This window comes from Schistocerca americana, chromosome 4 (assembly GCF_021461395.2).
Source record: "Schistocerca americana isolate TAMUIC-IGC-003095 chromosome 4, iqSchAmer2.1, whole genome shotgun sequence".
Classification (NCBI taxonomy): Eukaryota; Metazoa; Arthropoda; class Insecta; order Orthoptera; family Acrididae; genus Schistocerca; species Schistocerca americana.
In genome coordinates this window covers 794,413,046-794,425,586 of record NC_060122.1, presented here as the reverse complement: position 1 = coordinate 794,425,586, position 12,541 = coordinate 794,413,046, and the positions used below count along the sequence as shown (strand labels likewise).

Genomic DNA, 12,541 nt, shown 5'->3' with positions numbered 1-12,541 from the left:
CTGTCCAGTTTATATGTTGTTAAGCACATCGTGGAAGTGCAGCTTTTGTGCTGCTGTGATTGGTAGCCGTTTGTGAGGTATCCACCTCCAAACGTCCACTGCATGCAGTTTCCTTCACAATGTATTCTTGGAAACTAGTTGAGGTGTACCTGCATTTGCTGACAACAGAAATTCCTGTTGGGTTTGAAATCGAAGCGTAATGCTTGTCTCCAGTTGCTGTCAGACTGGGTCTGTTTACAACAACCATTCTTATGCTGTGCTACATGGCTGTGAGTACTATACCATTTCTTGTAGACACACTGGACAGCCCGTGTCAATATGCCAGAAAATCAGCCGGCTTCATTCCCAAGGTGGTCACGGGCACATCCAAACATGATAATACTTTTCTGTCATTCTATCACATCTCCACATCAACCTATTTTATGGTACTGATTCAGTACAACCGATACACACATGTACATATCTATATTCCACAAACCACTTTATGGTGTGTGGTGGAGATATTTCTGGTAACACATTCATTTTCCCCCTTGCTCATTCTATTTACACACATCAAAAAAAGTTTTGCATCACCTCGGTTCTGAGAGTTCCAGAACTTGTACAGAAAATTGGAGTAGAGATCAACATAAACATAATTTCCGCCCTTTTTATTGGTTATGAAAACCACACATTGCATGTTGTACCACGATACAGCGAGACCTTCATAGGTGGTGATCCAGATTGCTGTACACACTGGTACCTCTAATACCAAGTAGCATGTCCTCTTGCATTGATGCATGTCTGTATTCATCATGGCATACTATCTACAAGTTCATCAAAGCACTGTTGGTCCAGAGTGTCTCGCTCCTCAACGGCGATTTGGCACAGATCCCTCAGAGTGGTTGGTGGGTCATATTGTCCATAAGCAGCCCTTTTCAATCCATCCCAAGCGTGTTTGATAGGGTTCTTGTCTGGAGAACATGCTGGAGAATCTAATCAAGTAATGTCATTATCCTGAAGGAAGTCATTCACAAGATGTGCACGATGTGGGCTCGAACTGTCATCCACGAAGATGAATGCATCACCAATATGCTGCCAAAATGGTTGCACTACTGGTCGGAGGATGGAATTCACGTATTGTACAGCTGTTACAGCGCTTTCCATGACCACCAGCAGCACACATCGGACCCAAATCATGCCACTCCAAAACAGTAGGGAACCTCCACCTTGCTGCACTCGCTGGACAGTGTGTTTAAGGTGTTCAGCCTGACTGGGTTGCCTCCAAACACGTCTCCGACAATTGTCAGGTTGAAGGCATATGCGACACTCAGCGGTGAAGAGAACTTGATGCCAATCCTGAGTGGTCCATTTGGCATGTTGTTGGGACACAGAGCAGGCACATGCTCACTCCTGGAATCTGGCTACAGGCTCTTTGTTCATTACTGAATTTTCTCAAATTTCTAGCAGTCACTGTCTTCCACTCCACCAAACTGTAGCTTTAACACTGCCGACTGCAACAAGAAATACTGCAACTTAAGCAATCACTATATACACTACATATCATGAGAACTGCACCACTAAGAGGTAGACAAGTGATTAAAATTAAGTTTATTCTGCAGATTAGAGACATGAGACACAAAAATGTTTATAATTACAAAACTGTACATGCACTTTGACTGTTGTAATTCAGTATGGTGTGAAGCTGCCACATGCTGCAGTCAGAGCCTCTGGACATCATGGCTCAGTGTTAGCACCTGGATATGCTACTAGAGAACACACTTCCACGCGGTTTGCAGGCACATCCAAAAAACATTGACAATGGTTGCTGGAGGATCAGAACAAACAAGTTGCTGACTGATCGTATCCCATACATGTTTGATGGGTGAAATGTAAAGTGAACATTAGGACCACACGTACAGTAGTACCATTCTTTCTTCACTGAAGGCTTGGACGTCCTTCACCTATCCAGGTATTGTTCTGATGAAATATAGCCCTTGGAACTGCCTGCAACAGTGGCAATGTGTCGGGCTCTAAAACCTTCCTGATGAGACAGTTGCTATTCAGATTCCCACCAGTAGGCAGGACATGAGATCACACGTTGTAGCCAATGGTGCCCCAGACTGTCACAACTGGTGTTTGTCCACTATGCTGCTCAACAAAGCAGTCTGCCTGATTGCGTACACCACAGTAGTATCTAACAATACACAGCCATTGCTACAGGAGAAGCTGAAGCGGGACTCATTCAAAAACACTTAATTTGGTCACTCGGCACACCAGTGACAACATTCACGTGTCCATTTCAGTTTGAGGTGTTGGCAGTTTCTGGTCAGTGGAAGCCGAAGAAGTGGAATGTGTGCCACCAACCCAGCCCTCAGCAAGCAACTTTGAACTGTTGACGCAGACATGTTCAAACACCTGTTGCAGCACTTCAGAGTTGAGCCAACTATGTTGACAAAGTTGTTCTGTCAATTACAGCCACAAAAGCAATATGGCGGTCATTCTGCACTTTGGTCACTCTGTGTGATGCATTGCCCACTTGTCATTATGTATGACCCTCTTCTGTGCACTGGTTCTGCACATGCAACACTGTTCTAACAGTGTGCCCTTTACAATGAATCCTGCTGTGTTCATACTCACATTTGAGAACACTTTTACACACAAGTGATTTTATCATCTGGCACCCCCTCCCCTTACCTATTTTCATCATATACTTTCATCCAGGTCATTTTTGCTACCGGTTGTGACATGCATTGTATACAAATCTTGCTCTTGGACAAAACTGGAACCCCTCTCAGCTTAGTGCCCCACACATTCATTACTAATTGTGGTATGTCCTGTATAGATGTCTTAACAGTTGTGGTACCTATGGCACCACTCTCTACATGGCACCTATGGTGCCCCTCTCAATTTGACACCCTTTTAAGCTTGGTGCCCCAAGTGTTGGCTTGTGTTGCTTGGGCCTTAAATTTACCCTGTAGATTGCACCTTTTGATTTCAACAAAGCATACTGGCACCTGCTTGTGCAATTCCACTCTGTTTGACTGCTCTGCACCAGCTGAGTGTAGCATAAAACTGAGCTGTATGGTCAGACAGGAGAGAGCACTGCTGGGCCTATGTGCATGCCATCTCTGCACAATAATAATCACTTATTACGTCTCCACTGTTCTACATAGTCTCTGATTTTGAGACCACTCCTTTTGGGCATTTGCAATTGTCACAAACCACAGTGTGTCCTTGATTTCGTTGGTTGTCACGAACAGTAATTTATGTCTATTCCTTAATGGTGCTGCAGTCTTGGTGCTAATTGGCAGTCAGTATGGATACGAGTCTTTAAAGGACTGTGCAAAATAATGTCTTCACTCTTTTTATGTTGAGTCCTTATTCAGCCTTTACCAAGGTGCAGAAAGGAGCTGGTCAAACACCCTCGCACATGGATTCTGTCGCCGGTGGTGATAAACATGGCAGCAATATAACTGACAAGCTTCCATCCCCAATCCCCATAAGGATAAAAAACTCTCACTGATGTGCAGTGGAATCACAACTGCAGTTTACAACTTTTCTGTGGACAAGAAAACTTGTGACTGCTTGCAGTCTCATTCAGTTTTACATGTCTGAGCTACTGAAGTCCACTTGGAAGAACACAGCCACACATACAGTAAGTATGTGAATCTATAGTTCATTATTCCCTAACACATCACTCCGAAAAGAAAACTGCAATTTTTTGCACTAGAAGGGAGGGAAAAATGTGAAAAATTTAAAGTCAGAAAAAATGTAGTCTCGAGGACTGGGATCTTCTGTAAGTCTGCAATGACAAATGCAGTCACTGAGCTACAAATTCTGCATTCCAGTTGGCATGCTGCACAAGAATATGGAAAACAGAGGTGAGGATTATCTTGGTGCACTCCGAGGCTGCTAAAAGTTGATTCTACTGGCCAATTTGATAATGGTTTTGGAAGATTTCGCAAATTCATCTAGTCTTGTATTAGCCACAGGCCACAGTTTATCTTACTAATCCCAAAAAATGTTGCTTTTAAAATCTAATTTGTTCAGCTTCAATTATGCTAATCAACAATAAAAATAGAAATCACAAAAGTAATGCAATAAACTCATTGATGTGACCAGAAGTGATGTTTGATAAGCAAAGTGTTACAGATGGCATCAACATTAGATTAGCCTGTTTTAAAGTTTATTTCCTGTTTCTCCAGTTTGTGATTATTTTCTAGCTTTATTCCACGACTCTTTGGGTGTGCCGGATTTGATCATGCTCATATGAGACTGTATGTTGAGATTATTAAATCAAAAAGGTTGCATCCATATTCATGTTAGTAACCTAAAAAGATGTACTTTGCATATACTATTGCTACATGCTTATTGTTTAGGTACCAAAGAAATCTACCTTAAAAATGCTAAGCTGTCAGTCATCAGTCTTTTGAGGCATAATAAGTTTTGTGTACTTCTTGTCAGACTTAATTCCCGGGCTGAATGACACATTTTTAAACTCAACAAAACAGTTGTATCAAAACTGGTAAGATTTGAATCTTGTTCCACCTTGAAAAAATTTCTGCAGGTGCCAATGTCCCTACTATTTGCTTTGCCTGGTCATTCACTTTATGTTGCTCTTCATTGTTACTCCTTGGTATTGTACAGTAGTTATGGTTTACAGTGTATTGTCACCAATAGTGTAATTGTGTAGTCTATTATATGCAAAACATTACATTTATTTATGTTCAGAATCAACAGCCAATCCTCGCACTAATCACTGACCCTCTGCAGGTCTTGCTGCAATTTGCCGCTGTCTTCTGGCATTGCTATGTTCTTACAGACAAATGCATCATCGCAAACAGCCTCACAGAGCTTCTGATGTTATCCATTGGATCACTTACACACACTGTGAACAGTAACTGTCTGTGACACATCCTTGGGATACTCATGAAATTACCTTTGTCAATTTTTTTCCATTAAGAGCAATGTGTCAAGTTGTACCTGCAAACAAATTTTGATTGCAGTCAAAAATTTGATCCAATATTCAGTAAGCTCTTTTTCTTTCAATGAATGACAATTCAGACCTCTAGCAAATGTCTTGCTGAAGGCACCATCCTGGCTATCAATGTGTACAGTGCTCTGAATTGCATGACAAATAGAGTGAGCTGAGTTTCACTAGCTCTATGCTTGCGGAATCCACATTGAGGATATATTTACTGGGGACATATTTGTTCTCCAAAAATATCATAACATATGAGCATAATTCCACAACAGATCAATATCAGCTATGTAGGTCTATAATTATGTATATCAATCCTACAATTCTTCTCGAGAATGTGAATGACCTGTACTTAACCATTTCAATGCCATGACTTATGTCAGTGATGGAAGGCCACATGAGTCACCAGTTCTGCACTGTCTGCAGAACTCCAAAGTGACCAGTGTGCTCTTTTAAGGGAGAGGCCAATACCTTACTCAGTGAAGTTAGTACATTTACTTAAAACAGTACTACATGGAAAAATATGGGATTTTTTTTTACTTAAGGGTTAGTCTTTCACTGCCTTGCCAAAAATATTCTAGAGAACATGTGGGGAGAGATGGCATGCTGACCGTGGCAGAGTGCACATTGAGTGAGGTCGGCACGCTGCGGCTGAGCAGCCAGTTCTCGTCCAGTGGTGGCCTCTGGCCGTGACACGGCCCACGGTCCAGCTCGTCCTCGTCATCGCTGGCACCGAGGTCACGACCCAGTGAGCCGAGCGCCGCGCCCAGTGCCCCGGAAACCGACCGCCGCAGCTTCTGCAGGCTGTTGAATGCTGGCACCTGGGACGGTGTCTGCTCCTGGGCCTGTGGGCATACCACAAAATGTTGTACAGTACCTGACTTCCCAGCAGCCTGTGCAGCAGACCACCAACCACCTCTGCTGTCTTATACTGTCCACAACAGTAATATTAGGAGACCTGGTTGAGGCAAACGAATGAATGCGTAGAATCGATAAGAAGATTTTTAAACAATGATGCTTCATGTTGGACATCTGTCCTCTCCAGGAGCTCTGAAAATTCTAATTCGTTCTCTCTAGCCTGATGAATGCCTATGACATGTTGCATTTTAAAGTCAAATAATTTAGATATTATCTGAGGCAGCCATATTTGTTTTTCCCGGCATAAAATCAGGTGCCTAACAGGACCTAGTATGTCCCTTCAGATTTCAAATGGATGATATTCACATATGCCTAGTACTTTTTCACACGTTGAAACTTGATGTTAATGCTGAAGGGCTCTCCAGGAAGAGAATTTTCCTATGTTATGTAGTAAATCGACCATACATTCCATTATCACAAAGTGACCCCTTAAAGAGAAATGTGTAAATGCAGACAGATACTAGCAGGCATGGAAGACAAAGAATGATGAACATCTTATGCAGAAAGGTTGATCTACTTGTGAACTTTGATTTACTGTCAATACTCATCTTAGTGTCTCTGAAAGGTTGATTGGTATTACTGGTGCATAATTTAGAGCCATAGATGGTGAAAGTGTACCATCAAGCTCTCACCACCACTTACCTTCAGTGCAGCAGATGTTTTGGGTCAGTGGACAATGTGAATATGGGGTTCTCCCCTATCACTAAGTCTACCCGAAGTTTAATGGAGTATTTTCAGGAATTTGCTATTACGAGGTTCCACACCCGAAACCCAAGAATTTCTACAGAGACTCAGGTGACCAGTTTGGTATAGTGTCAAGTAAGGAGGCCCCAGATGATTTTTTTGGAAACATTAATACTATCCATGAGAACATGCAATTCATTACAATATTGTGGCTTCATTACTAATAGAACATGTGGTACATCAGTAGCTAATGCTTTCTCAGCTGAAAACAAATACTATTATTTGCAAACCCCTGTCATTATTGTTATTCAGATTAACTGGTATTGATATCGAAGTCTTAAGAACTCATCTTCAGGCACAATAATTTGGGAATAGATGTACAGTACATATGGAAGAATATCATCCAAACAAAAAAGAAAACGATCATCCACCCATTAATAGGTAAGAAAAGTCTCAACTTAAAGAATCAATAGAGGGAGATGAGTTTTAAGATACAATTTTTTTGAAAAGCTCATAATGGATCATTGCTTCAATGAAAGATCTCATATGGTCACTGATTTTCACAGGGTAACTCCAGACCACCACTTACCTATGTCGACCTCCTTCATTAATCAATGAAGAGGGTGTTGCTGCAGTATGGAGAGTAGTGGAAGAATATCAGTATACATTGCACTATCAGATAGAGAAATCACATAATTTTGGAAGACTATATTAACGGAGAATGCATTTTTCTTTGTGGGTAGCACATTATGTACCATCTACTTACATACATCACAAACCGCCTTCAGGTATCACCATAATGTTCTACCTTTCCTGTTCCATTCACAAATGATGAGCTAGAGGAACAACTGCCTATAATCCTTCATATGACGTCTAATTTTTGTGATCTTTCCATTGTTGTCATTTTGTAAGATATGTGGCTCTTTTTGGAATACCAGACTTCTTCATACATTCACAAGTACGTTCAATTTCTTTAACAATATGCCTAAAAATAGTTTCATGTACCCTACACAGCTTCGATGCCAACAGAATGCTTAATTAGTGCTGACAGTTGGTTTCATATTTGTGGTGTCGATAGTTCCGATGCCACAGCATAGGTGCACGCTTGTAGGTTGGCACTACGAAAACAGACAAACTACGCCAATACTGTGGAGCTCAACGAGCACCGCTCTGCTTTCTCCCCATTTCATCAAACACAGACAGCCTGGATACGTCGCTTCAACTTCAGAGTGTGTTGGCTTGCTATTGAGACTTTGTACTACTTACAACGCTAATACGGCTTTGCACCTTCGTGCTCATCATCGCAAAGTTATGTAACCATTTACTAACTTATTTTTGCCTATAGTAAACATCTTTGAATTTACACGCAGTACCCAAAGTGCTTTACCTCTCCTGCTCCTACTTGCTTCCTTCATTCGGCCTATTTTGCAGATCACAGGAGCAGACCCATGCGCCGTCTTCCAGGTGGGACACAAAAGAATATCTATGGTCATGTTGTTGGATTAGAAACATTTGAACTATGGTTAGTTCACTCGTTATGACTGGTCTGAATGTAATTCAGATGTTTCTGGTGGCACAGTGGTTGAGTTCAAACATTAAAACAAAAGCAAGCATGTCTGACTTACACTGGCAGACAATATGTTAAGACTGAATGCTGCCTGGTGGCACTGCAGGCACCTGACATGGTAAGAAAAATATGTAAGTGGAGCAAACATAATAAGGAATCATTTTACCAATGATACAGGCCACAAATGAGGAAATCCACAGACATCAGCAACTTTCACAAATTGCACATTGTCTGCCTGGTGCCTGGGAATGACCACCTCAGAAACAGTGATGCTGGTTGGTTGTTCACACACTACTGTCATGAGTATCTGTGGAAAGTGGATGGAGCCTGGTGGAACAATGAGTAGGAGACAAGGCTGTGTGACACCAGCACCCCATCATACAGCATTTAGGTTGGAGCCTTGTCCTCTCTGTACGGCTGGACAGGCAGCTGTCTGTGACAGATCTGAGTACAGAGTGCAATGCTTGCATTGGCACAAGTGGTTCAGAGCACTCCGTTCTACACTCATAGTTAAAAATGGGGCTTCGCAGCAGATGACCACTACATATTCCTCTGTTGGCCCATATGACATCATCTGTTTTGACTGTAGTGAGCACGGGAGCATCGTGATTAGATTTTGGAGCAATGAATGTGTGTTGCCCAGTCATATATCGTATTTGTTGTTATACCAGGTTGAAGATCACATCCAAATAAGCTGTCGTCCAGGCAAAACAGTTGCTCGAAATGTGCACCACACTGTGGACGTAGCCTATTTGGGGACCTATTGTGATTCACTGATTCTGTAGTAGTATCTGAGGGCACCATAACAGCTGTCAACTGTGTAAACATTATTGTGGACCTCCTGCATCCCTTCATGTTTGATATCTTCCCTGAAGACAATGACATCTTCCACCAGAATAACTGTGTTTGTCAAAGTCCAGATTCATACTACTGTGATTTGAGGACTGGGATAGTGGACTTACATTGCCTGACCTGAGCCTAATGGAACACATTTGGAATGTGTAACTGGTGTATATGTTTTTAGGACCAATACTTCTGAGGAAGATATTTTTACAAATATTGAAACCATTGTCAAGGTATAATAAACCTTGATTTGTATTACACAGGTCATGTTTCACAGCCATGTTTAAGATTGTGACATCTAGGATGCGTTTGAACACCAGTCCTGTGCCCACAAACCACCTGCCCGTAACTTATGGGAATTGCGTGAGCTGTGTATGGAACCTGGTGATGTGCCTCTGGAAACCTACCAGAAACTCGTCAAATCCTTGCAGTACAGGATTGCTGCTGTGTTACATCCCAAAGGTGGACCAGCACTCTACCAAACAGATGCCCATAATATGACAGCATAGTTTCTCAATGCTCATTTCTTGAATAAATGCTTCAGAGAGTTCTTGCCTTGTCAGATTTTTATTCAGTCTCAAGCTTTTGATGATCAACCTGTAGCACTATTTCCTTTCTTGAGTGTTTGCAACAAATAAAATAGGCATAGTCATGGGAAGTAACAGACAATCTTGGTCTCAGTGTCCCTGGAATTTATAAAATTGCTTGTGAATGTGATAGCAGTTAAACTGACCAATGAATGCAAATGATTTTTAATGCTGTACAGAGCATCAACGCTACATTAAATGTCGTGATTTTTGACAAATCTGCTATTGCCAAACACAGCCTCATAAACAAAGATACAATTATGTTTGATGAAGCAGAAATATTACCCTATGCATCTACCTACTTGAATTTTGTCATCAGAGTAACCACTGAGATCAAAATTTGCACCTATCACAGCCAGCGACTATACTCCTGACGATCACGACGAAGGAAGTTGTCGAAAGCTAGTTACTGCATGCAAATCTGACATAGCAAGAACTCTGTGGAGCATTTATTCAAGATTTTCATAATGTTTTGCCTCATCAGTTTAATTTGAGGAAAAGAAGATGCAATATTCTGGTTAAATGTACACATATGTACATATGATTGTGGTTATAAAAAAAGTCAACTCAGTGATCAGCTTGTGGATATCTATGAATGGAGGTGTTCCCTGGACAATGTGAGATTGTGTTGGCAATCTTCTACTATTTGTAACTGTGTATGTTGGGCAGGCTATTAGAACAGTTGGGGAGAGGAGCAAGGATTATCAGCAGTAACATGATTAAAGTATGCCAATAAATAAGCGATTGCCAACTACTCTTTTAGAGTTAAATCACAAAATGAGCTGCTGCAAGCCCAATATGGCAGCACAAGCTTGAAGCTTCAGGAGCAATCTTAAAAGAAGAAGCCTGTGAAAGTTTGCTGCCGACCATACCTCACATACTGATTTGTCAATTTCTAATACAACAGTTAAAAAGCAAATAATGCACACTGACTTTTCTAGCCCTTTAGCTAAGTCTGAAGGTGGTAGAACAACCTGCCATTGGGGAAAATATTCCACATTGAACAATGAATACATATAGAAGGACTTATGCTATTACTAAATTTCATTGTCACAGCTTGATTTTTTCATGATTATAATGAAAATCTTATAGCTGCCACTTGTATTATTTTCCACAGGTTGTTTTGATGTTTATCAAGACTATTGATCACTTGCATGTATATTTCTTTTCCTGGATGTTTCCATTGTTTGCCTTTGGTTTCATTTTGATGTTCTAGCAAAATGTTCAGTGCACAACCCATTGCACATAAACACAAAATAAAAAGAGATATGTGGGCTGTCTTATTGTTCCCAGTGCCACAATTACTTTTTCAGCAGAGCAAAGAAAGATAGCCGTCAGCTGTCTACAAACTACGATGGCAGGACCCGAGACACAGTGAGGTGACTGACCTTAGAGGCTAGGAAGCTGTCATCATCTGGCGCATAGAGTGCGAGGCAGAGGCGGTCGTCACGCGGTAGTGACAGCGAGAAGACATGGTGCGCACGCGGCGAGAAGCGGGCCTGCGGCATCGCCAGCGGCAGTGTCGGCCGGCCCTCGCCGTCCGAGCTGGACTCGTCACCCAGGTCCTGTTGCGGTGTCCACGCCTGTGGTGCAGGGGCAGGGGAGGCGGCGGTGGCGGGTGGCGGTGGGGGTGGCGGCGGGGCGGGCAGCAGCGAGTCCTCGCGGCCGGGGCTCGCGTCGCCCGAGATGCCGGAGTCGCCCGACTTACTGCGTGGCGCCTGCGGTGGCGGCGGTGCCACGGGCCGCGACAGCCTCTGGATGCGCTCCTCCAGAAGCACCTGGTCCCACAATACATCATCACATTAACAAAGCATGACTGTAGTGATGTGAGGAGTAACGACAATGAGGGCAATGCACAGGCACGTCCCAGTTACAACAAAAAAAAATAGAGTGGGACTGTCAGCTGGAGACACTGTGGTTAGGTTCAGCCACGTAATTTATACATTTTTCTTTCATTGTGCACAATGGCACTTTTCTTCACTAAGTGTCTTAAATATACTGTATGCCTGGAGTGTAAATGATACCATGTCAGTGTGGCTGTTACTATGTCGGCCAAACAGTACGCACGGTGGAGCAACGCCAGACGGAACATGTGAGGTGCTTACACCTACGCTATCCAGAAAAATCAGCCGTGGCAGAACATGTCTTAGAAAATGGACACCGAATTCTATTCGACGAAACATCTGTCGTTATGAAGACAAAGGGATTTTGGAATAGTGTCATAAAAGAAGCTATTGAAATAAAAACCTCTGAAAACACCATCAACAAGGACGGAGGTTTGCAGCTCAGCACAGCCTGGGACCTGGCTATCGCGATGTTAAAATGGGCGCGACGGCCACGGAATGAAAACATGACCGTATATGGTGAGGAAGAGAGCACCAGTGATGTCACAACCAGTAGTGCGGCTATATAACGACGTAGCAGTCTTACCACTTGACAATGACCAGGGAGACCTCGGTCGAAAGCTCGTGGGATTTTAACCACCTGATGCGGCTGGAAGCCCGAGAAAATTTTATTAATTCATATCGCCGCGAAACCATGCATTCATACCTTGTCTTCATGGTCCTTATGAGAAACATACAATGGTGGCAGAAGAAATGTATTTGCAATCAGCTAGAAATGCTGATTACCTAAATTTCTCAATAATGTTTTACAAAAAGAAAGTCATTGTCTTCCCCACAGAAATTCCCATTTGAAGTCACAGAACATCTCTGTGATACATGTGGACTGAACCTACTGGTAACGAATCTAGCAGCATGCCTCTGAACAGCTTCAATATCTTCATTTAATCTTATGTCCCAAACACTCGAGCAGTACCCAAGAATGTGTCATACCAGTATTCTGTATGTAGTCTCCATTATAAATGAGCCACATTTTCTTAGAAGTCTTGCAATAAACGAAAGCTAACCATTCGCCTTCCCTACTACTGACCTTATGCGCTCATTCTGTTTCGTATTGCTTTGCACACTAGGCCCAGATATT

The 12,541-nt window shown here is 42.4% G+C and overlaps 1 protein-coding gene across 1 annotated transcript in view; it reads right to left on the bottom strand.

Annotated features, from left to right (window-relative positions):
- Positions 1-12,541, bottom strand: part of LOC124613089 — a gene marked incomplete at its 5' end in the record, with an annotated part of 146,726 nt that overhangs the window by 66,846 nt on the left and 67,339 nt on the right. Inside the window, 2 exons of the mRNA XM_047141677.1 lie at positions 5,572-5,805; positions 10,948-11,337. Coding sequence (XP_046997633.1) covers positions 5,572-5,805; positions 10,948-11,337 — 624 coding nt within the window. The remainder of the gene's footprint in view (positions 1-5,571; positions 5,806-10,947; positions 11,338-12,541) is intronic.